General features: G+C 45.0%; 1 protein-coding gene across 1 annotated transcript; it reads right to left on the bottom strand.

Moving 5' to 3' along the window:
* Positions 1-1,893: 1,893 nt before the first annotated feature.
* Positions 1,894-13,153, bottom strand: RGS16 (regulator of G protein signaling 16). The gene is made up of 5 exons (XM_053248399.1): positions 12,913-13,153; positions 10,069-10,161; positions 8,591-8,652; positions 7,749-7,915; positions 1,894-6,855 (listed from the first exon to the last, which is right to left on the bottom strand). The coding sequence occupies exons 1-5, from the start codon at positions 13,065-13,067 to the stop codon at positions 6,655-6,657; spliced, it is 678 nt and encodes a 225-aa protein (XP_053104374.1). The 5' UTR covers positions 13,068-13,153; the 3' UTR covers positions 1,894-6,654.
* Positions 13,154-17,640: the final 4,487 nt, after the last annotated feature.

The following is a 17,640-nucleotide window of genomic DNA, read 5'->3' as shown; positions in this document are numbered from 1 at the left end:
AATGCTCTCATTTGCATTGTGCTTCTGTTATATAAATACTGTAAACTTAATTTCTTTTTTTAAACACCTGGTCTGAGAGTCCATTGCTCCTCCAGGATACTTGAATGTTGATATTTGCCTACGTCCAAAGACTGCGATCCTTTGTTATGTACATGTGCACGTCTGGTTTTTAGAGTTCATTTCCCCAACTCTAGCCAAAACATAGATTCACATGTGGGTCGTATACACATGCTGGAGTAAGTGTGGTAACATACCCCAGGGAAATGTACAGGCATACACATCAAACAGAAGCCACATGCCTCTGGAAGCACACACTCTGCATTGTTGATAGATTTACTATTTTCTCCTCCAGGATTGAGGAAACTATTCTGCAAAAACTCTGCAGAATGAGCTGGCTGTTCTCAGCATTGATTGACTGACAGCTGTAGTTCGTCCTTCCTAACTCTGAAGCAGTGTGCAACATCGCAGAAATTGATTGTGCTTATTAAAAATGGGGGGGGGGTGAAGTGTCAAATGAGTGGATAAATGCATTGACATGCATGTAACACTTTTTAAAAAGCACAGCCCATTTGTAAAACACTGTAAAAAAATTAATTTAGAGCAGGGTTTCTCAACGTGTGGGTCCCCAGATGTAATTGGACTTCAACTCCCATAATTCCCAACCAAAGGCCACTGGGGCTGGGGATTATGGGAGTTGAAGTCCAATAACATCTGGGGACCCACACGTTGAGAAACCCTGGTTTACAGGGATGTCTATAAGCAACTTGAGGACCTCTGGGCACAGAATTTGGCCTACCCTGCTTAGGGATGCCAACTGCCCCACATTGCACAGGATGTCCTTATTTCCTGGGGAGAAATGCTCATCCCGTTCGGGACTCAATTTCTCCCACTTTTACTTGGGGGAAAAAACAAACCTTTCAAAGCTGCCACTGTGTGATCGCCCGCCTTGCTGCTGCTCCCACCTGCCTCCAGTGCACCTGCCCCACCCCAAACTCAACGGTCATAGTTTGGGAGGTGGGTGGAGCTCTCACCACAGTCCCCACTCCACTGCCGCTGCACAGCAGCAGCCACCACTGGTAAGTGCACCTGCCCAGAAACTGGCTCCAGAGTGTCAAGGTCTGGCCAGCTGCTAAGGAAGTTCACGAAGCAAGCGGAGCTGCTGAAATCGGATACGGCTTGGCTGAACACTGCCGGCAAGGATGATTGACAAATGTTGATTCTCAGCAATGAGTAGGAGGCTGGAGCTGTGATTTATGGAGCAAGCCGAGAGCTCCCAGCTGGTAGGAATTCACGGCTTGTCAGCCCTCAGCAAGAGGCGTTTGCTCCTCCTAACAGCCTCTAATTGCGTTTTACATCTCGTGATCCTGCACTGTTGTGGAGTCATTGGTGTTTCATCTTCTTCATATTGGTCCCCCACACCTTCTGCTGACTCAGGTTGCCGTGCCTGCTCTAAATCATTAGTTGGATCTACCACAGCCGTTTCATGAATGCTGACAGCCGGGCTCTGCCCCTCAGACACTCCTGAATTGGCTGGAAAGTTGACAGCTTCCCCTTCCTCCTCGCTGTCGGAGCTCGAGGGTGTGACACAGAGGACCCAGCTGCACCCTTATCACCTGGGGCCAGGCTGCACCCCCAAGACCCCCCCCCAACTCCCTCCATGTCCCAATTTCGGCCAACATAATGTTGGCAACCCTAATCCTACTCCACAAACCTATTTGAATGTTTTTGAAAGGGCCTTAAAAAGTTCCCCCATCCTTGACTGAAGATGGTCCTTGTACATTGATTCTAACAGTAACATTTGGAGGCACAAAGAGAGGAGGCAGCTGCTGTGTTTTCTCCTCATTCCACCAAAAAGGGGACAAGAGGTCAGCTGGCCAATGAAATAGATTTCCATTGTATTGGTTTATGTAACGGTTTTATTTTCAAACAACAGAATGACAATATTAGAACATTCTCAGATTTACAACACAGTATTTTAATTCATTCACATTGAGAGAACTGGTTCCAGTTCCCAATAAATAATAATAAAGCAGCTCAGCTCTGGCCTAGAGGGATGCTTGCTAGTCGTCTCCTAGACTTCTGGCCAGGCTAACAACAACAAGAGGGCAATACAAATAATCCTGAGGTCTTAAATTGGGCTGTGCTGGTACGGCCACTTCATTGCTGGTTTTTTACCAGTAGAACTGCTGACCCCTATAAGGGGTCCTGACACTTCTTCAGTTGCATTTTAGTCCATCCTAGAAACATTCTGAGAAAACCAGCATTAAAGGGACAGTGGAGCACCTGCAGAATACAGCATAATGAAAAGAGTGGTGTAGAGTGCATTTTTCAATTTGAGTAGCCTTTATTCTCCCTGGTTGCAAGGGATCATGAGATAGTCATATTTGTCTCTTCAAGTGATCAAATCAAAGCATTAAATCACAATGGAGCTGTGCATACAGATACAACAGCAATGAAGGGAATTAATTAACTCAAAAGTAAGGATTCAAGAGCTTTAAAGAAAAAAGTATGTGTGAACACAGTTTTATTTAATGATCCTTCACCAGTGGAGTCCATGGTGGGAGGTTTTAACCATAGACTTCAGAATGGAAATTGAATCACATCCTGTCTCCTTTTCCAGACATCTCTTCATGGAAGTCAACAGGAATGTGTCTGAATAAGGGTTTATCAAAGACAGAATAAGAACCTCAGGATATGCATAGCTGCCAACATGTCCCTCTTTTCCCATTCAGGTGAATGGGAAAAGAGGGACATGTTGGCAGGTATGGATAAGCTCCCCGTTGAATGAACTGCAGCAGCATGCAGGACTTTGCTGTAGGCTCAGGGTGGTCTGGGAAATGATGCTGGTAGACAAGGGATATATATTTGTTTGTATACATGCCATTGCTGGAAATAGTTTAAACTGGTCTTCACTGGCACATAAGAAGTTTGGTTAGCACCATCGATACACCTGCTTAAACACTGCTGGAGAACAAGCACAGGATGCTAGAGTTGCAGGGACAGCTGTGGAACCTCTATCTGAACTGTACGCGGCATTATAAAATTCAAAATCGATGTGTGATTTGACTAGATATCAAGCTCGGTACTGGAGATCTTGAAGCCAAATTCGATGTGATTTTAATCACATCATTGGCCTTGGTGTGCTTGTTTCCCCGCCCCAACAAATAGTATGCAGGGGGGGCCTGATCCCGATCAAGACCACAGCAGGCCATGGAGTTGGGGGCTTTAACCCCTGTCCCCGTCTGAATTGGGGCCACCTGTGCATGCTATTTATCCCCTTTGGCTGGTCTTAGACAGTAACAATAAAGACTGATTGATGGGTTGATATTTCTGCCCCCCCAAAGCAAGCACTAGCTATGATGCCATAGCTAGTTTGACCCTTAGCAAATGAAACAAAGGGCTGATTCACACATGCCTGATACTTCTTGCTCATCCTAGTAGTAATATTGGATTATAGCATTCTAGCTGTGGTGATTAATCTGCGACGAGTCATTCAAACATGACATCATGTTACAATCAAACAGGGATGGCTCCCCCATAAGGCAAAGGGAGGTGGAGGTTTCAGGTGACCACGGCAGGCACGTGTTGCTGCCACCCCATCCCTTTGCTTTCTCTTCCCGCGCCAGCCCAGCCCAGCCCACCCCACCTAGCTGGCCCCAGGACTGCCTCTCTTCCTCCTCACTGCAGGGCCAGCCTTGCCTTCCAGGGTGCACTGCAGCCACTGCTTGGTGCCGTAGGCCAGTGGTCAGAAAGTGAGGACGGAGCTGGCATCCAATGGTGGCCACTCCTTGTTCCCTGCGCTGCTGTTGTGTCAGCACCAGCAGCTCTCTCGCGCTCTCTTCCCTCCAGCAACAAACGTGTCCACTTTGCCTCTGCCGTTCCAGGAGGAGACCAAGAGTCCACATTTGTTGCGGAAGGAGAGGGAGAATGAGAGGGAGCAAGGAGTGAGCAAGCTGCTGGTGCTGATGACACACCAGTGACGAGGAGAAGCTGCTGCTGGAGGCAAGCTCCATCCACTCTGACTCACGGTCAGCCTAAAAAACCAAGCAGTGATGTGCCGAGATCAGCGTGATGTCAGGGCCAGTGAGGAGGCAGCCACTTCAGTCCCATGGGGCAGGGCCAGTGAGGGGGCTGGTGGCTTACTGCCATTTGTCTCAAGCAGTGGACAGCAACGGGCTAGTACTGTGATCAGTGAGTAGTGAGCATACACTTGAGAACCAATCCAAACTCTTGCACTGTTCAGTAGCACGTATGCTTTTACAGTGTACTCTTCCAGTCTTTAAACTGCAGGAACAGCTCTAAATAGGTTTCTGCTGTGAACCGGTATTTCACAGCCTGTCAATGAAAGAGGCAGGATACAAGGGCATAACTGTCCACACAAACTATCTGGGGTTCAATATTGCAAGCAATTTTGGTATATTCTTTTGCTTCCGGTGCTACTACAATGGACCCCAAACAATCCTAACTGATGTACATTCCAGAATATATGAAAATGCAAATGCTTAGGACTTGTAGGGAGAACTGTGAGTCTGTATCCACTTGATGTAATCTAGGACTCTATCCATTTCTGAAGCTATGAGTGGGAAGGGAGACAAGGCCAACCTTGCCGTGTGACAAGATTCAGTCCTGCATTCAATTATAGTAATTGTTTCAAGACTGTAATAATGTATCGGCTACCATGCATGCAGGCATGTAGTATGTACACCTTTTTACCTGGACAGACTGGCATGTGATCATTAATCTACTTTCTGCTGCCTAGGTAGTAGATGGGATGATGGGCTTCCTCAAGGGCAACAGGCATGGCTGAAGTCAGGACAGCTGGTTGTGTGAATATACCCTTTAACACAATAAATATGGAGATTTGTTTTTCTCAAGACTTAAAATACAAGGGAAATCTCTACACCATCTACATTCTGGTTCAACAGTGTGCCGTTCATCTCTCTCAAAAAACAAGTCACTTTCAGCAAGGAGCGCCAAGCCGCCTTCTAATACTATTTCAGCCAGGTATCCCTACTTTGGCTAGGCAGCATAAGCTGCAGTTTTGAGTTTTGTTTGCCCATTCAGGTCACTGTTCACCAAGTTTTTATGGCCAAAATGGCCTTCCTCAAAATCTATTGCCAGACAATGGGCACAATTGTGTGTATCCCTGTTGAAATAATTGGTAGTTCATATTTCCCAAAGCTTTGTGCAACTGCCATTAATTTCAGGGGGGGCTGAACTGGTTCACCCTAGATGGCTTCCTAAGGCTGTGGGCCACAAATGAACTATGCTATGATATTCCTTGAATAATCCCCATACACTATATTTTATTTTTAGACTTTTACTGAGACTAGTCCTCAGTAAGTAGCTTGTAAACTATAGTATAGGATTCAGACTATTCCTAACCTTGGGCCTCATTGTTTGGTTGACTGAATGTCCGGGATTTTAAATACCCACCTACACAGTCACCCGTGGTGAATAAGAATAGTCTCTAGACAAACAGGCAGGGAAGTGTTTGTCTGCTGGAAGATGGTTTTGGAAGATGTTTTATCCTCCCCCATTGCACCTCTTCAGGCTGCCAGATGTGCCACAAATGACTAAAATGGGGTATGTGTGGACAGGTGAGGCAGTCCAAATTTTTGTGGGTTCACAGATTCGGTATACTTATTTGCTAAACTATTCTAGCCTCGTCTCCATCTCTCTCCTTGACTCTTCTATATAAGTCATCCATTATCATGTTATATAGGTATTGGGATAGTGGCAGAAAGTCCAGTTTCAGTAGTGGGCTCCTTGCTGGAGTGACTTGTATAAAGAACCTGCTTCTAAAGTGCTGTGCTCATCTAATGACCAATCTAAATAAATAATAATAAATACCAATAATTTAAAATTGTATCATGACCCCCAAGGTTGCATATAACGTTCGTACAGGCACCAAACACTGCCTAGATACCTTCTGCATATGAAATGTCTTCTGCAGATATATTGGAAGGAAGCCATGCCCAGCTACACGCATGGCAGAAGATAGAGATCTAGAAATGTAGCTGGAGCAAGGCAGACGCAGAATTTCTCTGGGTGCAAACACAAAGCAGTGCTTGCATGATTAAGATGCTAACGCTCTGGAACATCCAGCCGGTTGGTGTGGACACATGCAGAAAGCTTCCTGAGCAGACGTGCAATGGGTGGAAACTGCTAGCTCCTGTGTGCTATGTACAGTTCACATTCTGTGTTTGTTGGTGCAGAGACAGGCTTCTGAGAGCAGACGGAGGCTTATGCTGGATGGGCACACAGACACACAGTGTTCAACAACAGGTGTTGGACTGTTCTAGAGGGGCATTCAAATTTCCCGATTCTCTGTTCTTTAACTCTCGCCTTCGCTTCTTCTTTCCTCCTCTTGTCTGGAGGGCAGGTTCCTCCTTTTGTCCAGTCCTTTTCACATGGCCTCGTGTTTTCTCCCCTCATGGCCTCCCTTCCCAGTTGCAATGGAAAGGGTTTTTTTCTGTAGAACTTCTGGGTGCATGGAAGTGATTTGAGGTCCCAGGCAGGCTAGTGAGAATTGAATCCCCAGCCCAATTTCCACCATTCTAAAACTCTTAGCGCCTCCCTCTCAGGCTCCTTCTGCTTCGTTCTGTATCTCTGTTCCCCCAACACAGTTCCTGGTGGTGACAATGGGATGGTTCAGGTGTGCATGGGCTTGCCTGTTCTGTGGCTAGCTGCTTGTTCTGTCAGGTCTCTGTAGTAGGCAGATTTCAGAAATCTGGTATAGGAGTCCTTTTCCATCAAGGTGTGGGTTTTTGCTTGGGCTTCTTCAAAACAAGCAGAAGTGATGGTTGTGAGGTTTCTCCTGGTTGCCTCTCTAGTTTCATGGTCAAGGTTCACCTGTAAAGAAGGGATAGCACATCATGACTACTCAGTATTTACCAGTACATTTCTTGATGGCAGCAAATCCGGAAACAAGAAGTATATCATGTATATTCTATGTTGTATTTGGGACAAGAAATGTCTTTTCACTTCACATCATGAAAAGACTTACCATCCCTGGATCTAGACGGGATTCTGGGAGAGATCCTTTGGAAAGGATAAGTAGCATATTCAACATTGAGCTCTATGCAAAATATACCATCAGCTTGGAAGACTGTAGTCAATCTGCTGATTTCATGAGCAGAGCAGATTCATGAACAAATTCTTCTTTTTCTATAAGAGAGGCAGGCAACCTAGTTCTGGAAGTAAGGACCCCACAGGGAGCATTCATTAATGCAGGCATAGAATTGAATAAAGGGAATATTATTCAATTCTAATTTTGGGGACAGGGAGCCATCTTCTCATTCCATTTGTTATGTAAACTGCTTAGTGAACTTTGTTGTGGTTGTTAAAAAGTGGTAACTAGATATTTTAATAATAATGTAGGATGGGCTTCATGAACTTTGGAAAGCCATAAATGTGTGGACTATGTTCTCAAGGGGCAACTGTGGTCAAAGGGATGCTAGGTATTAATTTATATTTGGCAGAGAGGGATGTACCAGTTTCATCAGCCCTGTTTTCTTAAGTACTTTTGTAGAACCCTCAATAATTGCTGGAAGATAATTTAGTTTGCATGTATTAGAATAGATCATGGATGGATGCAGCCTTCAGCAATAGGAGCATTTCCTATATTCCAGAGGCTATGCTAAAAGAGGATAAGCAGCTGCATGAGAACACGTGCTAGCTAAGGAAAGAAACCGTGTGTTGCTGCCATCACCAGCACAGAACTCATCCTGGGGAATTTTACTCACCTCTCTGGGGGCCTCATTTTGAACAAACTCCTCAAAGATCCTGCTGGCTTTGGCTGCCAGCTTTGCTTTTGAGCGGGTTTTCTTGTATTCTTCACAGGCCAGCCAGAACTCCAGATTCTCTTCACTGAATTCTGTTTTAAGGAACTCGTGGAATGCTGCCACCCCACCTGTGAACAAGAACACAGGTAATGCCCAGGTTAGAAGTGATGGAGCAAGAAGTAAATGGAGGAGCATACGGAGGAAAAAAATGCTATGGTTCTTGGTAATTCCATATAGCCCAAGAAGAAAAATAGAAAACTCATATTTAAACAAGAGCTAGAGAATTAGGAGAAAATATCTGTTTGGGAATTCAATCAGGAATATAAAATACTTTATAGATATATCCATATCAACATATTTAGAACAAACAGGTATTGATGACTTTTTTGTAGGGCAAAGATTATTTCAATCACAGCAAAGGTTTTACTTGCTGATGGCATTATTGTTGCTCACAGGAATACACTGTGTGATACTTTACTTATTTGACCTCCTCTTTGTTAATGAGCAGAAATAAACATGATTGAAGTCATAGTATAGCTGAAGGAATTATGAGGCAGCCAAGGCATGTGTTTTCTATGTAAAGCAGGTGATCTACTTAACTAAAGGTAAACTATCTCTGCAAAAATTCTCTGTTCCTTTTGGCCTGTTGAGAATTGTGAAGAGTTTACTGGTTTTTTAGTGGGCTAAAAAGTAGGGACAATGTGCTGACACCAATTGTTAAATCACAGCAGTCACCTATTTCCTCTATTTGTAACTAAAGTTTCCCGCTTGTATATTAGGCATCACAAGAGATTTTTACTCACTTTTACTTTTCAACAGATGGTCAAAAGACTCCTTCCATCCAAGCACTTCTTCCAAGGAGTATCTGCAGAAGAGAAGAAAAGACAAGTCCAAAAAGGAACTTTAAGGTAAGGCATAAAGGCAGAAGCCTGAAATTAAGCAAAGGAACTGCCTCCTCTATTAACTTTCCCTTTCTTTAACACTGCCTTAAGTTGTTCAGGCCCAGCATCCTCAGGCAACTGCCAGGACCCAGTCACCCCCCATGTCCCCAATATAAGATAATTGGGGGGCAATGGTGGGGAATGATGGCCACTAGCAGGGGGAGCACTCCCCCCCACACACAATGTCCCCAAATGACATTTACTTTGGAGGCATTGTGAGAAAAATGGAAGCCACCAGGCATCCAGAAGAACAGAAAAGATCCACTGCCATTCAAGTGACCTTTCACCTTAAGGGGACCCACCCACAGAGGAGGGGCCCACCAGAGGGCACCTTTCCATGGGTCCCTTCAAACCTGGAGTGGGACCCAGAGCTGCTCTTACCCCTGGACTTCGGGGCTGAAGTCCAAGGCCTCCACACCCCCGGGGCCCCCCAAATCCTATTTAGTCTGTTCTGGGTGGTGTGGTTTGTGCCCTCAAGAACCTACGTGTTAAAAAATAATGCTTAACTTGCAGTGGAGGCGGGGGTGGTGGTGGTTCCAAAAGCCTTTAGGTCCAGGCTCCAAAATTACCTAGGTGTATCTCTGGTGGGACCTAATGTTATTTCAGATCAGTGGTTACTACAGAATTAAGGAGTCAGCTGAGGAAACTTCTGCAATGCTCCTTTTCTTGATAGCCATAAAGGGCGGGGGGGGGGGTTAAGTTGCCTTTCAAAAGATGGTTGACAACAACCCACCAAAATGAGTGAGAGGTGCCATTTAGAAGTTTATTGATGCTGTATGAAAACACTCTAGTAGCCATTATTCCAATTGGCTTTGTTTTCTCTCTGATAACTGAGGAGTGTGGTTTAGGGTTGAAGAGTAGCCATATCACACAGCATATTTTCTGACACAAATAGTCAGAGGTCTTAGTAATTATTCCTCCCTCTCTTTGTATTTCTTAGGAACAGAAATCGTTTTAATTTTGTGCTGCTCTGTCACTCCTCACCTTTCTAATGTGGATCCTTTACCAGTCACATATGTACCTACTCTAACCACCTTAACTGGCGCAGTGGGGAAATGCTTGACTTACAAGCAGAAGGTTGCTTGTTCGAATCCCCGCTGGTATATTTTCCAGACTATGGGAAACACCTATATCGGGCAGCAGCGACATAAGAAAATGCTGAAAGGCATCATATCATACTGCGTGGGAAGAGGCAATGGTAAACCCCTCCTGTACTCTACCAGACAAAACCACAGGGCTCTGTGGGCACCAGAAGTCGAAATCGACTTGATGGCACACATTACCTTATGTACCCACTCTAGGGAGGCTGTTCAAGGCCAGCTGTTAAGCATATTGCTTACCTCTGTTTTGTGCTCCGGCTTCGGTTTCCAATTTTATGTCCAAAGTCTGGTTTATGAAGCAGGATCCCTAAACGAGTCTTGAATTCCTTGGCTCTGAAAAATATGAGCGGAATATTGGAACAATGTCAAAATGAATAACAAAGGAGTGACCACTAGAGGGCAGCAGTGCATGCTCCAAGGGCATTGCATCAAGACCATGGACTCCTTCCCATCCAGCTAGGCCTGGTGGGAAAGCATTTCCCTAGCCACGGATACATGGGTTTTGTTGTATGGTAGACAGTTATTGCATGTTTGTTCCAGAAAATAAATGATGTGTTATGGAAATGTTAAGATCTTATTAATTAGACTAATTTCTGTTGTGTGCAAGCATTTCAATTATACAAACTTTTAATCAAATTGCTAATTCTCATCTATGCAGAAGGCAAAACTGGATTTCATGTGTAAATAATTTAGTCATGTTTGGTGCTGCAAAGTCAGTTATGAAGACTTGTATTCTTGCATTTAATCAGTTTCAAAACAATAATATTGTTCTTTTGCAGTTTCATGAGTTCTCACTGTCCTTGGTGGTGAATCTGGCTTATCTTTAGTATTTATCAAATTTAGACATTTATTGCTGAATTGGTTTCCGCCTTTACAACACTTAGGATTTGTCAGTGTCCTTCTGTTTGCTAAACTGTGATTTCCAGTAACAGCTTCTTTTTCTTCATCCCTGTCATCCTTGATCCTTTGCTCTCAGGGACACGGGAGTCATAAGTCACATTGTCACACGGGGCCCAGTTAGGAACTGCAAATATCAGTAGAAGCGATCCAAGGGTTTCACTAAATAACTAAAGTTATTTGTGTCCTTAATTTAAAAGATTTGCATTTTAGAATAAAAAGCTAGGGATCACTGCAGTGTTTATTTCATAAAGTTTCTAATTGTAATTCTCTCCTCCCGCAAAAGAAGACATGGTTTCTTTATTAGCATGGCACATTTGTTTGGTGGCTTTCCAGGTGCAAAAGGACCAGACAGAGCACCCACATTGCACATGGAACTGTAACAATTTGTGGCAGAGACCAATTTCTTTCCAGATCTGAACATCTACTATTTCTTGAGCTGTTGTCTCCCCTCTCATATTTCCCTGCAGGTTTACTCTGTCTGATCTTGCACCCAGTAATAAAGATCTTATTCTTTATTCCTTCTCCTTAATGCTGAATCTATGGGAGAATTAAGGCCAAATATTTATTTAAAAGAAGTATGATAGAGCTTTCACTATCACACTTTTTTTTTCCTGTTTTGCCATCTCTGATTTTTATAAGGACCCCAAAAGCCTGCAATGTGTATTTAACTAGAGACTCTGGTTGGACAAAATAAATAGACCAAAAACACAATAAGTGGGCAAAGGAAGTTCTGCATTAAAGATCCAGAAAACTCTTTTCTGTTCCTATCTGTAAAACACTCTCTATCTAATAGGTAGTATAGACATGTATCAGAAAGAGGATATTTGCAATAGAGTTAGTAGCAATCCCTAGATACCAAAGTGGCATGTTAGCACTGGACATCTATCCATTGGACATTCATCCATCCATCCTGGGTGAGGGGGAGAGTGTGTGTTTCTACAATGATAGCGGGGAAAACCACAAGTCCCTTACCCCAAGAAACTTTGTAATTTAAATGGCTCACACACTGTTCTGCATTCTGGGGCATTCTGAACCCTGCCCCGTTTGTGTAACTGCATTTGCAAAAGTTCATCTCATTACCCATCTCTCTTCCCTGCCTCCCCACAGTCAAAAGGTCTTCTCTGCTTCTTGCACTGTGTCCCACCCTTCCTCCAAGGAGCTCAGGAAGAACACACATAGTTTCTCTTCGCTTCCCATTTCATCCTCACAACAGTCCTGCAATGTAGACTAGGCTGGCAGATAGTGACTGGTCCAGAGTGAACTGTATGACTAAGTAGGAATTTGAATCTGTGTCTTTTCAGTCCTAGCCCAATGCTCTAATCACCACAGCATGTAGGCTTTTCAGGGCAGACCTGGTTTTTTTGGTGGGTTTTTTTTTGGCCTTGGCTTATGTTACCCTGTAAAGCAGCATGCACACCGAGAGTGCTGTAACCATCATAATAAAAGCAACATCCACATTCCTTCTTTGAGACAGCACAACACTGAGTTTCTACCCTGCCATTGCTCCTCAAGTTCCCTGACACAGTTCCTCAGTGTCCCAACGGAGAGGTTTTCCTGGCCACTGTGCACGCTGCAACCCTGCAGACACCGCTGTCTGGGCTGTTTTGTTTTGTGTGCTGTCGCTTTGCATTGCTTGTGTTTTGCTACCGCACAGAGGTGCCTCCCTGCTTGGTGCATCACTGCGACAGTTTGGAGATGGCTGCCCTGGCACGCCGTTTTCTATTCTTAGCTCCCCACCCTCTGGCTGGTATGTGGCAGGAATGCTCATTGTGTGGAGAGCCGTTTGCAGAGGGGTTTTGGAGAAGAAGTGCCTTGCAAAAAGCGAGAGGTCTGTGCTCCCCTTTCCCTCATGACGTGAGGGTTTTTGTTTCCCCCTGAGCAAAAACAAACTCTATATGCAGTTCCTAGTGCAATATCCCTTGTGCAGCAGAGGACAATACAGCCAGTTCTAGTCTAGACATAGAATAGACCTATATATATTTTTTTAATTGGCATCCCTTTTTCCTTAGTAGATCTCGCTCAGCTAAACAATGCCGGTTAAGCCATCCTTTGTAGAGGTACCACAGGAGTTTGGGCTACAGTTGTACACCAGTGGAGATGGCTGAGCCCAGCAGACTCTTGGTTAAATCAGGGAGATAATATACTCTTTTGGTAAGAGCCCCCAACAGTCCCCAAGCCTCTTACCTTTCCAAGCAGCTGGTAGGGAGTGCAGCTAAGCCCCGACACATGCTGAGGAAGCAGAGGGATGCTTTGCCCAAGGTGGATTGATTAGAGTCAGTGTAAACTGGAATGCAGAGCAGTGGATGGCTCCGGCAGCACCTTTCCCTGTTGAGCTGCATGTGCTGGCGTCTGGGAACTCAGTCCGGGAGTGCAGCTTTTATATCTTACAGGAAGTGGGAGGGGGTGTGTGTGAATTAAGCGTATGGCTCCTGCCTCTAGTCAGGGAGGACTGGAACTGTCCTTGAACATCACAGTCAGAAGCAGTTCCTGGATGGGAGGACAAGCCGACCGATTGTCCAGGCTCGTTGAGGTGCAAGCAAAGAGGGCTTCTGCTGCTTTGGCTGCTGCAACGTTTGCTGGCTTGAAATGTGCAGTGACAGCAGTCAAGAGCTTACAGGATACATTGTGCTGCTATGTTTACAATTAAATAAACATGGTTATATCAAGTGTGTGATTTAAAAAAAAAACCCACTACCAATGAATGCACTATATTTCACAGTGACAATTCTAAGCATACTTACCTTGAAGCAGGTCATAAAAGCAGTGGGATTGGTTTCCAAGTAAACATGCTTTGGACCAAGATATAACGTCTCAGGTATCCACACAAAGGCAGTGCTCCTGTTTCCACAGATTACTGCAGTTTCCTCAGTGTATATTATCATTACAGCTCAGTTAGATTGATGCTGTTGTTCCTTTATACTCAATAAAGCCCACTGAATCATTTAGGATTGCTTTGATCTCCTTTCTACCTTGCGCCCAGACTATACATGGTCACCGTATAAAAGAACTGGTCACTTTGTGACACTGGTGAAGCCAGCCTAATTTCATATGCTAGCTCCTGAGCATATCTAGTATACAAATCAGGCGAGCCAGCGTGGTGCGGTGGTTAGAGTGCTGGACTAGGACCGGGGAGACCCGGGTTCAAATCCCCATTCAGCCAGGATACTTGCTGGGTGACTCTGGGCCAGTCACTTCTCTCTCAGCCTAAGCTACTTCACAGGGTTGTTGTGAGGAGAAACCTAAGTCTGTAGTACACCGCCCTGGGCTCCTTGGAGGAAGAGCAGGATATAAATGTAAAATAATAGTAATAATTACCACGCCACATGGTGATGGTCACTAACTTAGATGGCTTCTTAATCAAAGGTTAGGACAAATTCAGGGAGGATAGGTCTATATTAACTGCTATTGGCTGTGATAGAAAAATGGAACCTCCATATTCAGTGGCACTATATTGTTTAATACTAGATGCTATGGATAAACAGGATGGGGAGGGTATTGATTTAATGTTCTGCTTTTGTGGGCTTCTTGGAAGCATCTAGCTGACACTGCTGGGAGAAAATGATGGATTACATAGTCTCTTTGCCCAATCAATCCTAAGGCTGGATTGGTTAAGTTGCTTAAATATTGGCTCCTTTAGAGCCAGAGGGAGGAGTGGGGAAAGAAATATGTGGGATGGGAATATGTTGAATTGCGTGTTGAAATATTTCTGCTAATGTATATACTTGTTTTACATCCGTTGCCTTCTTGTGAGTTCAGTTGTTATTTGTGCCCTCAAGAACCTACATGTTAAAAACAAAACAAAACTGTGTGTGGGTGGTGGGAATGATTCTTATCTTGTGGCTGGGAGGTGGTGGTGAGGAACAAAAGGCCTTCAGGGCCAGGCTCCAAAATTATCTAGGTGCACCTCTGCTCAGAAGCGCAGTGGTTTCCCTTGACCTAGAAGGACTGCCAAACCTTCCAGGTCCACCTTGGGCATAGGTAATAATGACCTTGGCGCCCGTTCTTCTTCTTCCTGCTGGATTCCCTCCAGCCAGGCCCAGGGGCTCATGCTGTCGCCACTGCTGCTCCTGCGCCTCCCTTTGCAGGCTGTCTGCAGCCCAGCAATGCAACAGGTTCTGGACGCGGGCCAGGAGCGGGGTAGTTCCCTCTCCCGTGCCTGTGGCTGATGTGTCATGTTCTACAAAAAAGCATCTTTTCTAATATACAGGTTGAGTAGCTGTGTCGGTGTGTGGTTTGGGGGAGGGGGCTGGCAGCCTGTGACTGGCAGTCACTGCAAGCACGGCTGCCAGGAAAGAGGTGGTGGTGGAAAAGGCAGGTCAACTTCTTCCCTTCAGTGCTACCCCCCGGAAACGGTGACCTGAAAGTTCTCCTGAGAAAGCATTGGGCCCTGCCCTAATTCAAGCCCAGCCTGGCCCCCCACTCTGCTATTTTTCTTCTTCCAGCAAACGGATTGGTTTATGTTTGTTTTGTTAAAGTAAGGTATAATGTGCCATCAAGTTGGTGTCGACTCCTGGCGACCACAGAGCCCTGTGGAAGTCGGTGTTGACTCCTGGAGGCTTTACATGCATGGCTGGAGCCTGGAGGCTTTACATGCATGGCTTTTAATTCAAATCCACTCCAGATTGGAGTGTGCCAGTGCACAGATTAGTTGTATTTACTCCGACGTATCACAGACCAGTACAGACATTATTCTGTTTCCCCCCGAAGCAAGGCTGGGCATTCTGACTTAGCCCAAAGTATGTCCAGCTTTTTAAAAAATCCTGTATTTCCAGTGGCTTTTGAAGAATTCCTAACATTGTCCGTTGATGTGTGGAGGGGCCCTTGCCGACAATTCAGCTTACTCACACTTTTGTGCTTTAAAAAAAATTAAAAAATCTGCTGGGCGGATTTCTGTAAATCCACCCAGGATCCCTGTCTGAGATACTGCCAGTCAGTTAGACCTGGCCCAAGACATGTCATCTGAGGGGACATGGGGAGCGACTGTCCCTCCATGGGGCATATGGGACATTGCACACCAATCTCCCCTACATGTGCAACCAGATCTCCCCCCAGCAAACAGACAAACCCGCAGCTCATTTCAGACTAGCCTTGGGAGGAGGAGCTGGTGCAGCTCCTGATTTCTGTAAATCCACCCAGGTGTCAGCAAAGGGGAGTTTGACAGCTCAGTCTGGTGTGTTCTTTGAGTGATCTGCAATTCCAAACACTGGGGGCAGGGGCAGGGGTTGTGGCAGATTGATGCAATTCTATGGAGCCCAGAAGGGGAGGGCAGAGGGAGGAATTCCTGAGTTAAACTCAAGCATAAGCAAAATGTGTGCCTTTAAAGTTTGGTCACCATAGCAACACAGCTTACATATGCAGATGTTTAGATAAGCAGATGTTTGGAAGCTTAACAGTCAGGTTGGGGTTAAGTTATGTTGCTATGACCTGGGGATGAAGCCGCTCTGGGAAGAGCAGAAGGTTGCAAGTTCCCTCCCTAGCTTCTCCAGGATAGGGCTGAGATTCCTCCCTGCAACCTTGGAGAAGCTGCTGCCAGTCTGTGAAGATAATACTGAGCTAGATAGACCAATGGTCTGACTCAGTATATGGCAGTTTCCTATGTTCCTAATTCTTTTGAGATAATTCTGGAAGTTTCCTTGCCCCCTTTGGACACTACCACCCACCACACTCCACTCTGGGTCATCCCTTTCCCCTTGATTTGAAGTGATACATTTGCTGGAATCCCCATTATTCCCTATGGGAAAATTCTTAAAGATGTGTAAACTTAAAAAATTCACAAAAAACCAGCCCGTTGCCTAATTCCTTTGAAATTTGGGTGGTAGCTTCCACCAATTGGACACTACCAGCACCACCCACTCTTTTTGCCCTGGTACCCTTTTTAAAAATCCAAATCAATTCAGATTCAGATTAGGAAAATTCGGCTACAAAACAAAACAGGGCTGATTCAGATTCAGAAAATTTGGGTACAAAACGGGGGTGTTTCGATTCGGATACAAATTGAAACAAGAAAATTCCAAGATCCACACCCCTACTAATTTGTGGACTGCCTAACCTATTTGTACCAGATTGGGTACAGTTGCAGTGAGTGACACACACGGACATCTCAATGGTGTAGTTTGTCATCCACGCTGTCAGGTGTTCTGAGTGTAGATTCTCTGGTAGCATATGAGATTTTCAATGACAAACCATGAATCCACTCTCATATGCTACCAGAGAATCTGAATCTACACTCAAAACATCTCAGAAACAACAGAACCCAGTACCCCATGGGTTAGCAACCCATGGCGGTGGTTGGCACCCTATGTGCTCTACACCACCACTCACTCTGGGCCACCCTGGTGCCCCCCAAGTGCAGTTATGGGGCAGGAATTATGGAGCTCCATCATTCCCTATGGGGAAGAATTTTACAGACACGCAAACTCCATTACATCTTTAAAAATCAGCCTTCTGCCCAATTCCTTTGAAATAATTCTGGCAGCCTCCTTGCCCCCACTGGTTACCATCCACCCTACTCTGCTCTGGGCCACCCCTTTCCCCCCAACATGAAGCTATACTTTTGCTGAAACCTCAATTCTTCCCTAAGTGAAAAATCCTAAACTTCAAAAATTCACCAAAACCCAGCCCTTTGCCCAATTCCTCTGAAATTTGGGTGGTAGTTTCCACCCATTGGGCACTACCACCCCCACCCACTAGTTTTTCCTTGGGGCCATTTTTTAAAATCCAAAACATTTCGGATTCGGATTTTGCAATTTCGAACAAAGAACAAAATTGGAGTGTTTCGGATTGGCTGGTTTCGAATAAAGAACAAAACGGGGGTGTTTTGGATTCGGGCCAAAAACAAAACAGAAAAACAAACAAAACACACAACCCTATTCAGGAGGGGTTTACCATTGCCATCTCCGGCACATTATGAGA

Source organism: Hemicordylus capensis, chromosome 4, assembly GCF_027244095.1.
Source record: "Hemicordylus capensis ecotype Gifberg chromosome 4, rHemCap1.1.pri, whole genome shotgun sequence".
Taxonomy (NCBI): domain Eukaryota; kingdom Metazoa; phylum Chordata; class Lepidosauria; order Squamata; family Cordylidae; genus Hemicordylus; species Hemicordylus capensis.
The sequence above is the reverse complement of the archived record's forward strand: the minus strand, read 5'-3'. Positions and strand labels throughout refer to the sequence as shown.